The following is a 19,263-nucleotide window of genomic DNA, read 5'->3' as shown; positions in this document are numbered from 1 at the left end:
TATATTTGTAATGCATAAACTTGGCGGAACGAAATTTGCTCGATATGATTTCATCAATGTTCTATCTAATTTTGTTTCAGTTGCACACAACGGAGTTTAACACGAATTGTGCTTTATACGAACTGTATACATACGCGGGTAAATACAACGAACAACTAATAGTCACGCTCGAGGAGGACGAGTTCTCGCAAAAGCAGAGACTGGCGTATAAGCTCGAGCAAGTGCACAATATAATGGCGGCGGACAATCCCTGATGCATGACCATGCATGACTCCATGAAGCACATGACAAAACCTGCTCGTCAAGAGTTACCCTGCTGAGCGGTCAATCGCGGTCCGGCATAATTATCAACGGCGCGAACGAGGGGAACTGGCCTACCTTGAAATCGATTATCTCAGGTTCCGTGCAAAAGCCAGTTTTCTCAGTTTAACGTGAATCGCGAGTGAACTTTGGAGTTATTCCACACGGGAAGCTGAAGAAAAAAGCGTCGCGAGTTAAACTGGGAATTAATTAAAGGACTAAATGTTAAAAGTAATGTGTCGAGGAAGTCTTCTCAGAGGTCGCCAGTTCGTAGGTGTGGCCATAATCATAAGCACATTGCCGCGTGCGCGCATAATTGTACATAAGATATCAAAAAAAAATCATGAATAATTGTAATAGGATATTAAATGTACGATCACTCCTTGACGATCGAGTCGAGTTGCAAAAGCGGGATGAGAGAGCGTTTCCCTCGCCGCGCGGTGATCGCACGCCCGTTTGCACCGCGAGTGATTAAAAAAAAAACATGAATGTAATGTGAAACACACGCTAGTGATAAGAGAGAAGCGCGAGTGAGGGAATCGGCCGCGATATCGATCGATAATTTGTAAATGTGTTTAAAAAAGAAAAAGAAACGGTCGAGATTGCCGACGCCGTGAATCTCGGTGAGCTGGCGATTTTTAACGAAGAAACATTTCCATCCACCGCTACTCTAGCTGAAATTTTTTGAATTACGTGAACTGAGACGAATTTTAAGAGATAATGATAATTACTGGTAACGATAAAATAATTAAACGATATGGGTATATTATATATATGTATGGATGGTATGTCGTATGTATATGTGTACATATATACACTTTATACCGGCGCAAGCATGCCTGTGTGTGCGTGTGCGTATATCTAGTATCCGATGAGGAGGCGCGCGTGCGAGCAGGTAGGACGGTATCCCGCGCCGAGTTATTTTGCCATAACTTTATCACACAAAAAAAAATAAGATTTTACCGAGACCCAAGGAAGTCTCACTCGCTCACACGCTTACAAGCGCGCTGTCGCACGCTCCATAACTCGGCAGCGCCGTACCGCGCGCACGTGCGTATTTAATATGGTGTATTACGTATACTTACACGGCGCTCGCGAGGAAGGCAGGAAGGAAGGGAGGGAAAAAAGAAGAGTCATCCGCGCAACGGAGACAGACTGTATATTAGTTAGTAAGTAATTAATCTATGGACTATGGCCGCGCGCGAGGCCAGCTCGATGTGACGGTTGTGTTGAGTGTGCGTGCTTCCCCTCCTTGGTCTCCGCGACTCAATCGTTCCATTTCGCCCATTTAATCGTTCATTCCTATCGTGGTGCATCCATCACCGATGTCATCGTCGCTATTCCATAATCATCGATAGCCCCATCCTTCTCCTCCCTCATCCTCCATGTCCAGCTCGTTAATTCCCAATTCCTCTCTCCCTCTCCTCTCATACTACTTGTAGCGTGTCCACCATCGAAACTCTCCTGCTCTTCCTTCATCCTCCTAGAATTCATCCACATACCACTTTCAATCTCTATCTACCTTTCTCTCTCTTTCTCTCTTTCTCCCTTGTAATGCTTCAACGCCTCCGTCGTCATGTTGTTGTCACTCTTAATTATTGTAATATATAATGAATAACGATCACTGTTGAGTATTGTCTGATTGTAATACATTGATATTGAATTGATATTGAATTGATAATCATTAATTAAAAGCGTAACATTAACTCTGTGGATGTAGCCATATTGGTGTGCGTGAAAGTGAGCCGCGCGAATGGATGTGCGTTTGATTCAGAGCCGAAAGCATTGCACAGTATCGAGAGAAAGGGCGCACAACACACGCCTCTTCGGAATCTCATATTTGGATGCTCTCATTGTCGAAGGGTCGCCGGCATCGATGAACAAAGCTGTCTGATCAACTGTTCATTCCCTTTACGCACAAATTGCCAAATCACACCACGTTGTCTGTAAATTGGACGACAAGTCCGATCTACAGAGTGCCTGATCCTGGTATGATTTTACATACTCTCTTGGGGGAGGATGAGGGAGCTAATGTGATTCTCGAAGCCGGACGACGCTTTCTTCGAGCTCGCAGCTCTTGCGTTCAGCAACATTGTGACATTCTGTCAATGCGTACGGCTGGTAGCGAATGACGACTGCCCGATGTGCGTGCGCGTGTGTGTGTGGTGTGCGTGTCCTGTGCGTCAATTCAATGTGCAGTTATACGTGGAGAAAGTATTTATTGCTCAAAAAACATCGGAAGACCGTGGTGGAAAGGTAAGGAAGCGGGTAAAAGATACGGAGTTGTTGGGTAGGCTTTACTGGAAAAGGAATTGGGGGGAGGGCGGGGTGGAGAGTCGGAAGGAGAGACGGACGCGGTAGAATCGAACGCGGTGGCGAAGACACATCGCCAGACAGGGTAATAATATCGCGCGACCAGGGAAAAGAGGCGAGAGACGACGACAACTTAATTGACGCGAACGGGTCAACGGAACGATCCCGAGAAGCAGCAACGCGGTTTCCCTCGAGGATGAGGCGCGAACGCGTGAGCTCGCCCGCTGTTCCGCGCACGAGAGAGAACGGGGCGTGCGGTACCCTCCCCCGCGCACGCCGACTTCAAATGGTACTAATAAACCCAAAGTGCCTCTGGTAGATTTTTGGGCATAAGCTTGAGTAATAAAAACTACATAGCATTTACTATAAAAAGAAAAAAGAGAGAAAGAAAAGAAAAGAGACACGACTACGACGCGACCGCTGATTATAATAAAACGATAATAAAAAAGAGAGCCGAGAAAGAGAGAGAGAAAAAGAGGATTAAAAAAAGAAAAGTAAGCGAAACACGGCGAGAGTGCTTCTGAACGCGCCCTCCGCAAATCGATTGCACGCGCGAAAGGCGAGCGGAGATGTGTGCGGGCGTACCGGATGTGTACGCGGTGCGTACGCTAATTAAACGTTTAGATAGATATTAACGTATAGTCGGTAGCCTAGTCTCTATGTCGGTGTCTGTCTGCCCTGAGTGTCTTTCCCACGGTGTACCCCCTCAAGTGCGTGTACCTTGAAATCCCCGGCGAGCAGATTCCCTCACACAGTGTCCAACGCCCTCAGTCACCGTCGTCCTCGAGTTCAGCCTACTCTCCCCTTCGCGTGTCACATCCCCCGGCCGATGTATCGACCCATTTGCGGATCCTCGCCGTCCTTTGTCTCCCGAGCCCGAGCTCCTCCACCCCTGAATCTTCTCCAGTACCTCGACACCCCCGTCTTTTAACGCAACTAACTGTGCTCACATCACGCGTCATTCGCCACAATTACCGATCGGCACGTTTTTTGCTAAGTAAATATTATTATTATTATTATTATTATTATTGTATCGATGGTTCCTCATCAATTATGGAATATACGAATCCCGATTTGTAAAATTCAAACTTAACTAAGAAGATGTGTAATAACTTAATCATCGTATCGTTCATGCGTGGCTTTGCTGCCCCCCGGCAGTCTAACTACCGTCGTATGCTTGGATGTGGAGACAACGTGCGCGCCTCCGAGAGTGTTTCCGATGTACGCTAGCGTGCGAATGAGTACGAATAGCTGGGTGTCTATTATATTCCCCGCCTTTCTCTGCGTCTTGTCCAAATTGTGCATCCCCCTTTCCTCTTGTCGCCGTCAATTGGAAATCCGTCGGATTGAGGCCACAAGAGACGAAAGGAACAATTTGTGAAAAAGAAACAAAGGAGACGGGGTTGCACGAATGAATGGCTGAACGAATGTTAGATGGATTGTGCAAGACTGAGAGAGGCAGCGGAGGGAGCTTGCCAATCAATCGCGAGGTCGCTCCCTCGCCGCTCATTTTTATGTCATAAAAATTAATTATGATTATACATAAAGGATAAACGCATCCAGCAAAACATGATTACGTTACGTTTATAATAGTCATGTTCCTTTCCGATCGATGATAATTGATAATAAATCTATATCAACCTTGCTACATTATTTTGTACTTGTTTTTTAAATATTTCTTAATTTTTTAATCTTAATATATTATATATACATATATATACAAATCTATAAATAATGCCGTTTTTAAGTTATCAGACGTATTATTATCATTATTATTATTATTAATTATTATTTTTGTATAAATGTGTGATTAATAGTACGGATAGTGTAATAATTTTGTATGTTTATTGAACCAAAAATAAATATTATTGATAAAGAAACATGATTGCCTGAACAATTATCCATATATATATTTCCGCTTCAATCTTCATCATCGGCCGCAGCAATGGCCTTCTCGGACATCGGTTGCGGTTGTTGTGTCACACGTAAACTCTGCGGCCCAATAGTGCTCAATATGACTGGCAACAGAATCAGCCCGTGCCAGAGCCCGAACATAATTACTAAAGAGAATATCCGGAAGAAAGCGACGAATACGTAGGACGTCGAAAAAGCCAGAAGCGAGACGGCGAGAAATGTTGAACCCGCGCCATATGCGACCGCTGCACCGATGTGCCTGACTGCGATTAATGTTCGGGTCCTGCGAGCATTATCGTCGTCTTCTCGCGACTCAGCATTCAGGAAAGCGTGTGCGACATGTGCCGCGTAATCCACACTTAAACCAACGGCCAGCTCGAGACCTGTGAAGAATTCTTATTGAATCGGGACGAAATTGTTTGATTAGCAATGAAAAAAGTTTGTTTCTTCCATTGTTTAAATGATATGTTATAAGAGAACTTGCTTTAATGTAACAAGAACTCGTGTGTATATGTATATACATGTATTATGTACAGTTTAATAATATTATAATGGAAAGATATTTAATTTTTTAGCCTCACGAAGAATGAAATGAGAATTGAGAATGAAAATTTGCTCTCGGATTCGTACTTTGCACATGATCTTGTAATATAAATATCCTTTTATCTTAGTCTTTATGCAGCGGGAAGTCGTTGTCACAATGACAATAAAATTTTCCATAGAATGGATGATGTCCGAATTGAGACAATATTATGATTTATTGCAAATTCAGAAGTTTATTTAAAATTTTCTTTTCTATTTTACTAAATATCTTTCCTTCTTATTATGTACGTACACATATATGCAAGAGGTGTACATATTTATCTCTTGTATAAACAGATTAACAAAAACCATGAATCACAAAGTCAAATAAAAAACTACACTCACCAACACAGGACACTACGTCTATCGTTAGTCCCCAGAAATACATATAGCCACAAACGTTTAGTAGCGTGAGAAATACACAGAGTAAGATCCAACAACAAGTCTGCACTTCAGCGATGAGGAAGGTTGTGGTACCCATAACGCAGATTAATGCCAAGATGATGTTTCGCGATACTTCTTGACCGATTAGTTTGCCGGCAGTCCAAGGTGCAAACATTACACACCACACCGTTACGTATCCATGAATTTGCGCTTCGTTCGTTAAGAGTTTACTGTTATCCATCGCTGGAACCCATTCGTCAGGTCCCTCAAATCGTCTAAAGTTGAAGTCAATAGTTGTTGATATGATTCGTGGGGCATCCCTACCACATCTAAACTTCTCGTTGAAAAAGAAATTTCGCTGATATTTACCACCACCTCGACTAAAAAGAAATTTCGACAGATAGTGGTGAAATTCGTCGTCTGCGATCTTCGTAGTCCTTAAATCTAACGAAAAGAAAGAAAAATATTCAATTAATTTACAAACTTAGTTAATTAATCGAATGATCTGTTTGTCTTAAAAATTTTGTATGTGTATGTGAAGTCCATTCTTCTCTAAATTAAGTAAATTCTGAATATAAATTAATTCAAAATTTCAGAAACACATCTTCTTTAGAAATACATTAACATTTTTGTTTCTCCACTTTTAAGACAAACCGAAATAAATATTACGATAAATACCTGTGGTATAATACGTTGACACGAATTTCGCGAAATCAATCGGCCAAGGTTCTATGCTTTGTATAAAAGACGCATTCTGTAAGCGTTCTGTCATAGATATTATCTTAGGAAATTCAGAGGAGTAATCAATATCATCTCCCATAAGGACAAAGGCATTAAATCCTTGATCAGGAAATGCTTGATATCGGAGAGCCATATATTCGTTCAAGTACGATTCTTTCGATAACAACCATGTTGGATCAAACCATTGTTGCAATCGAAGCAAACCGGTAATGCTTACAGACATTGTTACAAAAGTAATTAATACTATAATAATTTTCCCAGGCGTAGTCAATACTATCTTTGAATACAAAAAGTTTATAAATTTCCAGGAAATTGCACTGCTGATGTCTAATGACTTGGGCGTAAAGTTTTCATGCACGATACATGGTAACATCCCATTTCTTTTCCGTTCTATTCTCCTAGCATCCAAGGTAAAGCAGGCAGTAAAAAATGTAATTTGTAATAAAAATGTCACAAACACGCCCACTGCAGCATAAATACAAAACGATTGAAGTGAAGGTAATATCTAAAAGAAAACATCATTATAATGACGGTATCTTTTCGTAGTCGTATAATTATTTCTATGTAAAAGCAAAAAATGCATAACATAAATCTAATGATCTAGCAATTGTTTTAGATACTTGAAACTAATTTATTTCATACCAATTAATAATATATTATTGTATTATTTTCGTGTAGAAATAAACAGAAAAAGATATAGTAAATATTTCATATATAAAAAAAATATTTTTTTAAAAATTTCATATAAATTATTGTTTAGGATAAAAGCATTACCATTGCAATGACAAGAAAAAACAATTAGACTACTTAACTGAAAATAATATTCATTATATATATATATATATATATATATATATATATATATATATATATATATATTATATTTCCGTTTAAAACGTAAATATAAATATCCGAATAAATATAAACAAAAATAATTAAAATAAAATAAATAATATAAAATTGTGAATTGGTCACAATGAATAACATCATGCACACACACACACACATATATATATATATATATATATATATATATGTGTGTGCATGATGTTAATCATTGTGACCAATATATTACGATTACTGTACATACTGTAGAAGCACCGATGATAAATGCCACGACATCGGTAAGTGAAGTAAAACTGATAGCAGAACCGGCATGACCTAATGCAAGTCCAATTCTTTCTGTTAATGGCTTATTTAAGTTTGATTCATCGGTATGTATCTGTTTCCAAGATGCATTAAGTACAAAAATATCGTCTATCCCCAAAGCCAAGAGCAAAAATGGTAATGACGTATGCACTGGACCGTACGGAATTCCGATTAGAGAGCATATTCCCACCGCAAATATAAACGCAGCACCCACGCACAAAAGACCGGTAGCAGTGAGACAAAACTGCGAAAAGATGAAGAACTTTTACTAAACAGAAGTACCAAAAATCACTCAACAATTGTTATTCTCGTAATAGTTATACGTACCCGCCATTCTACCCAATTCTGATTTGACAAAATCGTTAAGACGTACAAAAACATTAATGCACTCCCTATAACCAATTTATCTATATCTTGAAATATGGATTTTCCAGAAATATCTCCGTAACTTCTACCAGCTTCGTAATAAAGCTTCAAGGAATTATTTATATATCTCTCGCTTTGCAGTTGGTTCGAAAGATTCATTATATTTTCTAGGTAAGCTGATTCCCATTTCAATACGTCCTCTGTTGCCTAGATATGAATAACTGGTTTTTATTCTAAGTTAATTATTATTTGTTCATTATATGAATGAGGTTTAATATTATGGATTAAAATGAAATTCTGACTAATTTGCAAATATAATAAAGACTATCATATTTTAACTAATAATAAAAATAACAATCTCATAAATCAAGGAAAACTTTTAATATTACTACATAAGAAATATATGTAATGTATTAAGTAATGAGGTATATAGATACCGAGATCAAAATAAAAATAACGATTTTCTGATAATTTCAGTATTATATGTTATACGATAAAATTATCTTTGTACAATTGCATGATAAGCTGTGATAATGAAAGGCCTAAATCATATTAAAAGCATACAAATAAAAAGTTTTATTTTCTTTTTTCTTTTTTATATCTAATTTCTAATTACTTTCAATAATATAAATTAAGCTTAATTGATGATAAATTTTAAGATATTACAGGACATTCATTGAATATATTAAAACAGTAATTAAGAAGCATGACTTAGGCCTTGATATGAACTCACCCAATCAGCAGTCCCCGCATTATTTCCAATTTTATCCATGTCTACATTGAGAAAATTAACTTGAACCATCATATCAGTTTTTATGGCTGCCGCAGCAATGATTCTACCTCTCTCATCTAGAGTTACGTCTCCCAGAAGCTCACTGAAGTTCATGGGGTGGCCCAATCTGGGACTCACTTTTACCGTGTTTATCTTTGTGATAATTTCTTCTGTGGAATCTTTCTTAATTTTGACGCTATCAAAATCCCATATATCCAAGATACTAAACATAAGGCAACTCATAGGCAAACTCTCGATTACACCGCAATACGTATTACTATCGACATGAATGGACGGCTCAAATGTTTGATTAACATTAGAAGTGAGATCGTCATCGAAAAAATTGTCTTCCAATAGAGAACTTTGTCTCTTCTGTCTGTACAGAGAATTAGAAATGGCAGGAACTCTGTAAATAGATATTACCTTGGGTAAATAGATATTACCTTGGTAAAATACATTTGGAAGATTATTGTATCTCAAAGTAGGATGTGCTGATGATTTTTTAACCCCCCGTAACTTTCGCCCCTTTGAGGCACAAACGAAATAACATGTGGTACAATCGGGTACAAACCGAGCGTAATCGAATGCACATATAAAAATTTTTTTTATGAAAGTCGGGTGCTAAGTTCACATAGGTTACCTTGGTACGTATAATTAATCATTTTCCTTATTTTTTGTAAAACGTTTTTGTAAGACTCATGTAACATATTTAATACAGAATTAATTTTCTAATGAGAATTTTTTATGCTTACTTCATACAAACATCTGTCCAAGAAATGTTCTCGGGTGTCCGAGTAGTCATCATTTGTTTAGTAATTTCATTTAACTGCAACAGATGATTAAAAAATATTCTCTGCAGTACTGACAGTTCGCTATAATCAATCGGATGAGAATTTATAACCGTCAATTGAGACAAATCACCTATTGTATTAAATAATTACCTTAATAAGTGTTTGCTGTTCTAAGACATTATCGCCAGTTAGAATAAACGTTTCAATTCGCAGAGCCTCCGAGTAGTGCGACATCAGCCATTCGGTATCACTCACGAAGTCAGAATCCGGTGGTACCCAAAGCCTGATGGGACTCTTTTCCTGTCGGAAACGGAGCAGGCCCAAGAGGCAGACTAGCACTACCACGAGACATCCGAGCATCCACCTGTACGGCTTTTGGGCGATGTTCACTCCAAGTCTGCTCAAAGACGACGGCGTTGCACCGTTGTTAGACTGTTCGTCACGGCACCCAGACAGCACCGTGTCCAAAATCAGGCTGGTATCACGTAAGACGTCTTATGTCCATTTCTACCAAAGATTAACTTTAATCTCTGTTTAACTTCTTTGCTTCTTATCTTTTTCTAGTTCTAAGAATTAGAGAAAGATGAAAAGTAAGTTAAACTAAGATTAAAGTTAATCTACATTGATAGAAATGGCCATTAAAGACACATCTTTAAGACACCTTGTGGCCGGTATGATGTCTAAAAGACGTCTTACGTCCCGATTTTAGATATGCGTGCTGTCTGGGGTGTCAGCTCGTTGAAACCCAGGGTATTAGTTACATATTACATCTACGTTATAATTTCTCACTCGACAATGTAAATGTACTACAATGTTAAATGTAATATAACACACGTTGTTGAGTTCGAAACTATATAAATGTACCCTGATGGAAAAATGTCTCAGAATTTTTCATATTATTAAATCCGAATTTCTATAAAAGTTTTCAGACCTTCTCAGAGTGCGTGCTCAGAATTTTTCAGATCCTTTTATACGAATTGAAACGTTTTTCAGAAAAACTCAGACAAAATAATAATAAAATACTTTTAGATTTCTCTGCCAATACATCTTTGTAAAAATCTGAGTAAATATGAAAAAGTATGTGCAATTTATCAGAAATTTTCATACATACAAATACTGAAATATTCCGTAAATCCTTCCTCAATTTTCTGAAAGTATCTGAGAAATTTTATTTATTTTTTCAGATTTTTTCATATAAGTCTCAATTCTTACAAAATTTTTGAGAAAATATAAAAAATGTTTTCACTAGAGTAATGTAACTTATGCTCTGTGTGTTGACTGGAAAGATTCCGAGACAAGGCACTTACCGATAAAAAAAATGTTCCACCGTCTTGGATATGCGTTCTGGTAGGGTATACCAAAATCTACGGCACACCATCCTCTTGGCACGAACCTCGTGCAGCTCCATTTCCTCCTTGATCATGATGAAAGAGGCGCGGGCGCGTTATCCGGCGTAGCGATATATATATATACTAGATATATACTAGATTAACTATAGATATTTAATGGAGCTCTGATGGATAACTAATAGACATTAACTAGACGTTTAATCGGTTTAATGGAGCTTTGGTGGATATCTAATAGACGTTAACGACGCGAGCGTTAGTAACGCGCACTGCCGCGACGCGACTATCATGCGCCAGTACTTTCTCGTAATAAAAAAAACATCACGCGCTAGTATAAAAAATGAACCTGAGGCCTGACTGCAATAATTCTTTGCTGCAGATCATCTGAAGTGACCTCTGGTATCACATATAGCAGTCTGTTAAGCAATTTTTGATAATTTGTTGGATACAACTTAGAAATAATTCAATATTTCAATAATGGACTGGTGAACAAACTAGGTGTTATTGCTCAAATTTTATATTATAAACAATAACTAATACAGACGTTTCGGCCTTGAATACGGCCTTCATCAGTGTTAGAGTTAATTCGAAATCATAGAACGCGCGACAGAGTAGATATCCAATAGATTAGTTTTTCTTTATATTGAATAATAAAAAGAAAGAGTAGAGTTTTTTTATGGACAAAATGGCCAAATTTTTTTTAAATCTAAAAAGGATTACTAATGGGATATTTGATAAATACACTGAAAAATCGAAGCGAATTCAAAGTGATACAAAGTCGAGCAAATTACACTATATCGATATCGGAATTCTTCAGAATGTTTTATCAGCACAACAACCCGATAACAACTAAAAAAAATCGTGTTTTAACTTTATAAATATACTTTTTTCATAAATATATTTACGAACACAAAATTTCGTAATGAGCCGACACTGGTTTCTGACATTCACCCGACTTTAAGAAATATTATATCATATCATATATCCAATTCAAAATTTTATTACTTTTTTTAAACTGAATTTGTTTCTTAAGATGATTTTTGAAAAATTATATATTTGCGCTGGTTCGGAGGAAATAAATGTTGCTTCGGAGGGAACGAGAGAAGAAGAGCTGGGAGACAATTTAGTAGAAGTGGAGAGGAGCAGTGCCGAGGAATTTGGCAAATAAGGAAGAGGAATGGAGCGATGCGAGGGCACAGAAGTTTTTTTGAATTAAATTAGGAATGAATTCAAAAGATCAGGAAGATTAAATTAGGAAGATAATATATTGGAAGAGAAAAGAAAAGAAGAGGAGGGAGGAGCATACAGGGAGGTGTGATGAGTTCGGTAGGGGTGGGGACATAGGAAAGTATTAGTTAGGATGAGATTTGTTATTAGTCGAGTTTATTATATGTAGGTGTTTGTAAATATTTGAGTGTAAGGGTTTTACAGTTAAATTGAGTGTTGTAAGATGAGAGAGTTGCGTTATTATTTTAAGGTAAAGGTAAAGAATTATTAATATATCAATATGTGGTTGAAAAACAGGAAAATAGTTTTAATATTAAGGTAGAGGTAGGGATAAAGAAAAAGAGAGAGAAGTATGTTTTGTAGTTTTAAGATAAGGCTTTGAGTCGTCTGTTTATAAATGAAAAAGTTAATGCTGTAGTGAATGAAGACAGTGACGAAGACTAACCGACGTCATTCAAAACAGTCTTTTTTATATATATCTAATGTGAAATCGTTTCATTGAATGTAAATAATTGATGATACGTATTGTTAAAAATAAATAATATAGTATAACTTATCAAATAAGAATTTTCATTTTTATTTATTAACGGTATAAAGTTATTGCCAATAGTAGGTACACAAACATTATATTTTTTTATTTCTATGAATTTTTGCGTGAAAAAGAATTTTTAACGTCGATTCAAAAATTTTTAATGTCCTTTATTTTTTGAAAAGTAATGCATTTCTTAATTTTTTAAATATTTTTGTAATTAAGTTGTTTTTTCAGTTAAAAAATTATTTTCTATATATTTCTCTAGCAGCTAGTATAAGAGTTTTAATGCGTTCAAACGCAAGATTTTGAAAAAAAAATTAGTTTTTATTTTTTTTCATAATGTTCCACCACTTCAAAAAAAAATGAAAAAATTCCTGAGTGTAAAGGAGTATAGAAGACATTTTCTGACAAAGTTTGGCGGTGGACACTTTTAAATAACACGGTAAAAAAAATGATTATAGTTTTATTTCTGTTCTTAAAAATCGGCTTTCCACCTAAGATTCATAATGAAAGTGTTTTTTCATCCCTTTTACCCCTAAGAATTAGAAAAAATCACCATTCATTAATTTTGAATTTTACTATTGAAAAAAAATAAAATGGAAAAAAGTGGTTTTTTTGAAAATCTCGAAAATCGTTTGAGATAAAGAGCTAAAAATTTAGCTGAATTATTTTTATTTAATGTCAAATCGATCCCCCAAGTGCAAATCGAAAAAGCCGCGGAAGCAGATTTCCCATACAAATCCGGCTATACTCTTTAAGAAAGTACGGAATAATGAATTAACAGTTGCACGCGTTAAGTTAAAAAAGTTGGTATGAATGTGTCTAAGGTATATTGTAAACCAAGTCTATTTCTTGGCTTTTTGTAGCTGAAATTAAACAAATCTATTATATATATTTACACTGGTTATGACATATGTAGACTATATATAACACTTACATTAAATTAAGAAGTAGTCTAAGTAGTCACGTAAGGCAGTTGGCTGACGATCCAGAGGTCCCGAGTTCGAATCCCACCAAGGTGTGTTTTTTTCAAATACGAGAAAATATTTATAATCATAGACTGCATCTTAAGAAACAAATTTAGTTAAAAAATAGTAATAAAATTTTGAAATAAATATTTTTTTTTGTCGGGTGAATATTTATTTATTATGGTTGTAACATCCATATAGTAGCTACCCTTACTAAGGTTAGGGCAACCATATAGGTCACTTCCAGAGTACTATGGTTTTCATAACCCTTTTGTATGGATGGGCGAAAATTAACATTATTATTCTGTTGTAGCAACCGTAACTTTTTCTCCGTAGTGCACATGCAGTGTACGTGTCAAAGGTTGAAAATTACGTAACCGTTACATTGTAACGCATATACACACAGAAAAATAATCAATTATTCTACAGCCAAGAAAAGCACTTATACTTATTTTATTTCACTTCATATAAGTAAGTTTTCTTAAAACAAAGAATGTTTTCTTACTAATGAATATGTAATAGGCTGGGGTCAGGATCTCGAGCAACAGGCACGGCAGTAGTTCAGAAACGCTCTTTTATTTGGTTCCGCGCTTTCACACGTCTGTTCGCGCTCGTTGCGTAACCATGACTGCAATGGCAACCTAAACGAAGGCCACCTATTGGGCCTTGTATCCTCAAGCTAGTATTACGCCTTAAGGCTCCTGTTTACTCACTGCAGCCATCTTGGATTGATGACGTCAGAAGCGAGAAAATCATGAAAATATATCATGAAAATTCTTGCGATTTACACTAAAATAAAAATGCTTTTTAATAAAATACCATCTGTAAACAATAAAATAGATTCGTAAAATACACCGAAATATCCCCTTTTATATGAGTAATCCATATTTGTCGAAGTGAATGTTGCCTAATCAAGAACGAAAACAAGCCGTTTGACAGCTGCCGAATTGAAATAAGTATTTGCTTGCACAATAAAGTGGAAATCTTCGGTGTATTTTAACACTATCACAATAATTTTAAATGTAAAAACACTGCACTAAAATCTACTATCATAATTTTCAAATATCTTGACACAAAAGTCAAGAATATTGTTTTGAGTAAATGTAATCTTTACAATGACTTCATGGTAGATTTGTGGGTATATAATCTTATCAAATACTCCGCAATCCGCAATTCGCAAATCTATAAGTCATTATAAATATGGCTGTTCTTCCGAAAACGTCCATGCTCCGATTTAGATGAAAACTTTGTGAATAGGTTCCTTTTAGATAAAAAAGACATGTACCAAAAGGATTTTTTGCGACTCTAAAGTTTCGCAACTTCTGAACACTAAATCTGAGCATGGACGTTTTCGGAAGTTTCGCCATAAGTATTACGTTTACTCAAAATAATATGTAGAATTAAATAAATGCTTGTGGAGTCGGAGTAAATGATTAACATTATATGAATATTTATTCTGAGCAAGTTATAAGGATTAGACAAATAGTTATGACAAAACGATGCAATGAATATAAGTCATGACAAACGATGCAAATATAAACTCTTAACTCTGTCCCGTATTCCGATCACTCGTATAACTCGTTGAATAGTTTCGTATCTCGGACGAACGTAACTCTTAATACTGTCTTACAATCTGATCACTCGCGCGACTCGTTAGCAAACGCGCGACGTTACTCCGTATTACTCGATTTGCTCTCACCGACTGACTGTTAACGATCGGAGCGGTCGACGCGCACAACTTCGCGAAAACGTTCAATATGTGATCCTCGATTATCGATTATCGACCGGGCGCGGAAAATAATCCCACTAATATATTCTAGTTTTCAAAGACTTGTGTCAAGATATTTGAAAACTATTGGTAAGAAAATATTCTTGGTTGTAAGAAAACTTATTTAAGAGAAATAAAATAAAATAAGAAAGTGCTTTCCTTGGCTGTAGAATGATGATTTGTATGTGTCTAGAAAATAAAAGATATTTTTTAAATTCTTCATAAGATTCAATTTAATATCTAGATTAAATCTCGATATTAGTAGTTAGATATCAGTGCAATTTTTAACGTAAATTATTTTAAGTTCTTCAATAATAATAATTTACGCGGAATTATGACGAATGTTACGTTTACTACAGTAACCAAAAGTTTATCATAAGATCATTTGTAAGTGTTCACCAAATCACAAAGTAACATTGATTGAAATAAAATAAAATTAATATCAGTATTGTAGTATACGCACTTTATTGATACGCGACTTGTGCTGACTATAGAGAGGACTGAGCGCTAGCCACGCCGGTGCGATCTAGGCTCACGTCGAGAGACACACGGGCAACGTGTAAAACACGTAGGCCATTCTCGCGCGGCTTTCACTGTTGTCGCGCTAATGTACATACGTCACCGTCATAAGTATATATAAGTGAAAGTGGTTACGTAAAGTCGTAATATTTCTCTCCCTCTCTTTCTCTTTCTCATCGAATGACTCTCCACCTGCCATTGGAGACTACGATATATCAAATATAACATCAAACAATTCGTTAAATGAAACATTGAGACAAATTCTCAATTCAGTAGTTAGTTGGAATTCGAGATCTAATAAAAAAAATACTAAACAAATTTATTCAGCTCACCAATTTATTCACTTATTCACGTGTATTTCACTTGTTATGCAATCAAACAATATGTTAATAAGCGAATAAATAATGGCTTGCAAATGATATGCAAAGAATCTTGGTTTCAATTGGCTAATCCATAAGTATCTCGTATTGGCTATTTGACCGCGGTGTCATCTGCGCATTATACTTAGATTTTTATGACTTTGCATGTTCTTTCGCAAGAATATTATACATCACTGAAAGTCCATTTTCCGGCTTGTACATCTTCCTTGCTTAGATTTCAACCAATTGATTTGTTCATTGAATATCTAGCAAATAGTCATCGTGTCGTTCCTGAATCAAAGATTAATTACGAAGTTTTCCTCTCCTCTTTACAGAAGAGACTACAGCTCTATATCGAAGTTTCCCGTGCGTCTCTCGTAGTCTCAGGTCTTCCTCTTAATCCGGATCCTTATCCATACCACTGTTTTGATTAAATCATTAAATCTTTCCCGCTGCAAAATAGAATTTGAAAGACATTGATGCACAATAATTTTTCTATTATGGTCTAGTGGGACTATAATATTGAAATGGAATCGATACACTGAGAAAAAAAAGCTTCAATTAAAGTGCTATCACGGGGTTCCAAAAACATAAGTACAGTTTATTTAATTCTATTATTATTAGACTCAATATCTGGATTATTAAACCAATAATTTAATTACTGAGGCACCCCGTGATAGCATTTTAATTGAAGCAGCAGCTTTCTTTTCTCAGTGTACAATTCTGTGCATTCTTAGTACCTTGAAAGTCGGTATCATATTCTCCATCAAGTTTTTTCTTTGAATTTATTATTAAGCATCAATAATTCTGTGATAATTTCAAATAAATTCCACAATAGCGTTGACATTATTAAAGTGAATACAACAGATATGATTTATAGCAATCGATTATTGCTAAAAATTATTCCTTACTTAAAAGTTGCGTAAACGCAAGATGTCTAAGGTTGTGCTTTCCACTAGATTAGAAGAGAGGACGTGATTGATATTTAAATCCTTGACATTTCAATTAAAAATTGTCGTGTCGAAAGTTTCATATTAATTATACGCACTGTATTTGTGATTCAACTAATTTTTTAAAGATTTTCTTATTTTAAAATAAACGTTTGAACCAATCGGGTATAGTACAGAGTAAATAAATCAAATGTCTCATTAGATACATTTATTTTTCTGCAAAGATTTTTTATACATATATATAGCACACAATATATCAATATCACCATTTTTTTTTCATTTTTGCTTTTTTGACTAGATCAGCTGATTTATGATAGAAATATAATATCTTGCTGCAGCAATTGTGCATATGTAAGTCAGAATACAATACAATGTTACGTATAAGGAAAGTTTCCAAAAAACAGACATAAAAGCTGCATATATACCAGTGTATACAATATACTGGCTAGTGCAAAGGCTGGTATTAAGATCTTGACCGTAGAATTGCATGTCTCGACATGCAACCACAGCGGCGTAAAAACCATGAAAAGAAGTACAGTTTCGACGTCGTTCCGATGAGCATTCCGTATACGAATCACGTCAGGATGGCCATCGCCAGTTGCATAAAATTATGTCCGGTTTTTTTGTCATCCACATCCTATCCTCTTCGCTGTGAATTACCTGTGCAATCAGTCAAACCGCAAACAAGTCGATTAAATTGGAACATTAATTTTAACTGATTTGTATAAATAATAAAATTTTTCGTGTAAACTGAAAAAAAAACTGAATTTACTTGTTCATACTTTTACACATTTCTATGACTGTCATTTAAAAAGGAAGAAAAAGATCGTAGAACAAGCTTAAAGAAACTGGCGGTAAAAATTTATCTGGAACAAAAGTTTCATTTGTCATTTTATTGAGAGTTTTACAACGAAAGAAAGAGATTTAATTGACTGTGCACGCTTGAAAGCATGTATTTCATGCACCAGCTCTGTCTCTCTCTCTCTCATTACTTTTTTAATATTTCGTTACGTATGTTGTATATTATGAAATATTGCATTAGAGAAAAAGATATTTTGAGATTGTAACAAAATTTAATTAAAAATTTTTATGAAATCGATTTAATTTGCGTTTCAATCTAGATACACATCAGAGTCCGAATTGTTTCGGGATGATAATTCAAAGGCTCATTAAAATTTTACCACATTATAGTTTTGCTGTTTACAAATTTTGAAGGAAAATTATAAATTTTACTTTAAAATCGCAATTTTCTTTTAATTACATTTTAATTATGATTAATTCATCCACAAAAGGAAAGTTTACGTTGCACTTACAATAGAAGTTTAATAATAATAATTCGCATAATATTCTTGTCATAATACAAAAATTGTCTTTTGTATCCACCCTTAAAAAAACCGTGTAAGAGGACGTTTATTAACGCTTTTCCGCGGTTCTATTAACGCTTTTGTTTTGCTTTTTTTATTTATATATTTTATATAACTTCTTAAAACATTGATAAGTTTTTTAATTGATAAATCTTATTTAAAAAATATGTTTTTTCTATAAAATATTGCTCTACTTTCTTTTATTGATGAATAATAAAATAAAAACGAAAAATAGGCTAACATCCAAGGATTGATTTTACCCTCTCAAGGTAAATTCAAGCAGCGAAAAAAAGCTTATTACATATTAGAGAACATCCTCTATGTTTTGCTAAGTTTCATAATTTTTTTTTCCAAGTTGAGAATCTTTTCTTGTAAAAAAAAATATTAGCATATTACATATTTTATAAACTTGAATTATGCTAATGTTTGATAACACTTGATCTTATGTTGGTCTGCATTAGTCTGCAACAATAATGTGAATGATAGTCGACACTTTCGTTTCGTATTTCACGCATATTTCACATATTCAAATAAAAATATCGCATGTGAATAAATATCGAAAGATATGATCATTATTATCTTATCATGATTATTTTAAAATTTAATGGAAATGTAACTGGATAATTTGCAATTTACAACTTTAGCTTACCGTATCTCTCGATACACTGCAATTAATTACATCATTTAGTTAAATATAATATAAATGAATTAAATAATATTTTTTCCGCTTACTAATTCTTTTAATAATTAAAAATAATTAAAAAATAATATGTTGTTTATAAAAACAATATTTTTCAATTCATTTTCCTCACTTATTAATTAGAATACTTATAAAGAAATACATTACGCTATGTATACGCGTATCAATGTATTTAGAAATAAGAATCATACATATTTACAAATTAATAATAAATATAT

At 35.0% G+C, this 19,263-nt stretch overlaps 2 protein-coding genes across 8 annotated transcripts in view; one reads left to right on the top strand and one right to left on the bottom strand.

The window, feature by feature from the left end:
- The window catches only part of Plexa (plexin A), a 212,616-nt gene extending 208,355 nt beyond the window's left edge, over window positions 1-4,261 (top strand). The window contains exon 12 of the mRNA XM_071772265.1: window positions 81-4,261. Within this exon, the coding sequence (XP_071628366.1) occupies window positions 81-254 (174 nt within the window). The 3' untranslated portion in view covers window positions 255-4,261. The remainder of the gene's footprint in view (window positions 1-80) is intronic.
- A 178-nt stretch (window positions 4,262-4,439) lies between these two features.
- Window positions 4,440-15,099, bottom strand: LOC139809407 (NPC intracellular cholesterol transporter 1-like). 7 transcript variants are annotated; one of them, XM_071772269.1, is made up of 12 exons: window positions 14,934-15,094; window positions 13,891-14,174; window positions 13,355-13,483; window positions 10,620-13,283; window positions 9,463-9,709; window positions 9,274-9,347; window positions 8,483-8,927; window positions 7,711-7,956; window positions 7,325-7,627; window positions 6,172-6,739; window positions 5,455-5,937; window positions 4,440-4,910 (listed from the first exon to the last, which is right to left on the bottom strand). In XM_071772269.1, exons 4-12 carry the CDS (start codon window positions 10,733-10,735, stop codon window positions 4,534-4,536), a joined length of 2,859 nt encoding a protein of 952 aa, XP_071628370.1. In that variant the 5' UTR covers window positions 10,736-13,283; window positions 13,355-13,483; window positions 13,891-14,174; window positions 14,934-15,094; the 3' UTR covers window positions 4,440-4,533. The 7 variants fall into 7 exon arrangements, with proteins under 7 accessions (XP_071628370.1, XP_071628373.1, XP_071628374.1 ...); XM_071772272.1 differs by having other exon boundaries at window positions 10,620-10,726; window positions 13,891-15,099; XM_071772273.1 differs by having other exon boundaries at window positions 10,620-10,726; window positions 13,355-15,099.
- Window positions 15,100-19,263: the final 4,164 nt, after the last annotated feature.

This window comes from Temnothorax longispinosus, chromosome 3 (assembly GCF_030848805.1).
Source record: "Temnothorax longispinosus isolate EJ_2023e chromosome 3, Tlon_JGU_v1, whole genome shotgun sequence".
Lineage (NCBI taxonomy): Eukaryota > Metazoa > Arthropoda > Insecta > Hymenoptera > Formicidae > Temnothorax > Temnothorax longispinosus.
Note: the sequence above shows the minus strand (reverse complement) of the source record. Positions and strands in the feature narration are given on the sequence as shown.

Bases quoted from the DNA above. Each gene is read 5' to 3' on its own strand.
- LOC139809407 (XM_071772270.1), bottom strand. From the start codon at position 10,735: ATGATCAAGGAGGAAATGGAGCTGCACGAGGTTCGTGCCAAGAGGATG. The intron at 8,928-9,273 runs GTAAGCATAAAA...ATCTATTTACAG, and splicing joins TGGACAGATGTTTGTATGAA to AGTTCCTGCCATTTCTAATT. The intron at 4,911-5,454 runs GTGAGTGTAGTT...AATTCTTCACAG, and splicing joins AGACGTAGTGTCCTGTGTTG to GTCTCGAGCTGGCCGTTGGT.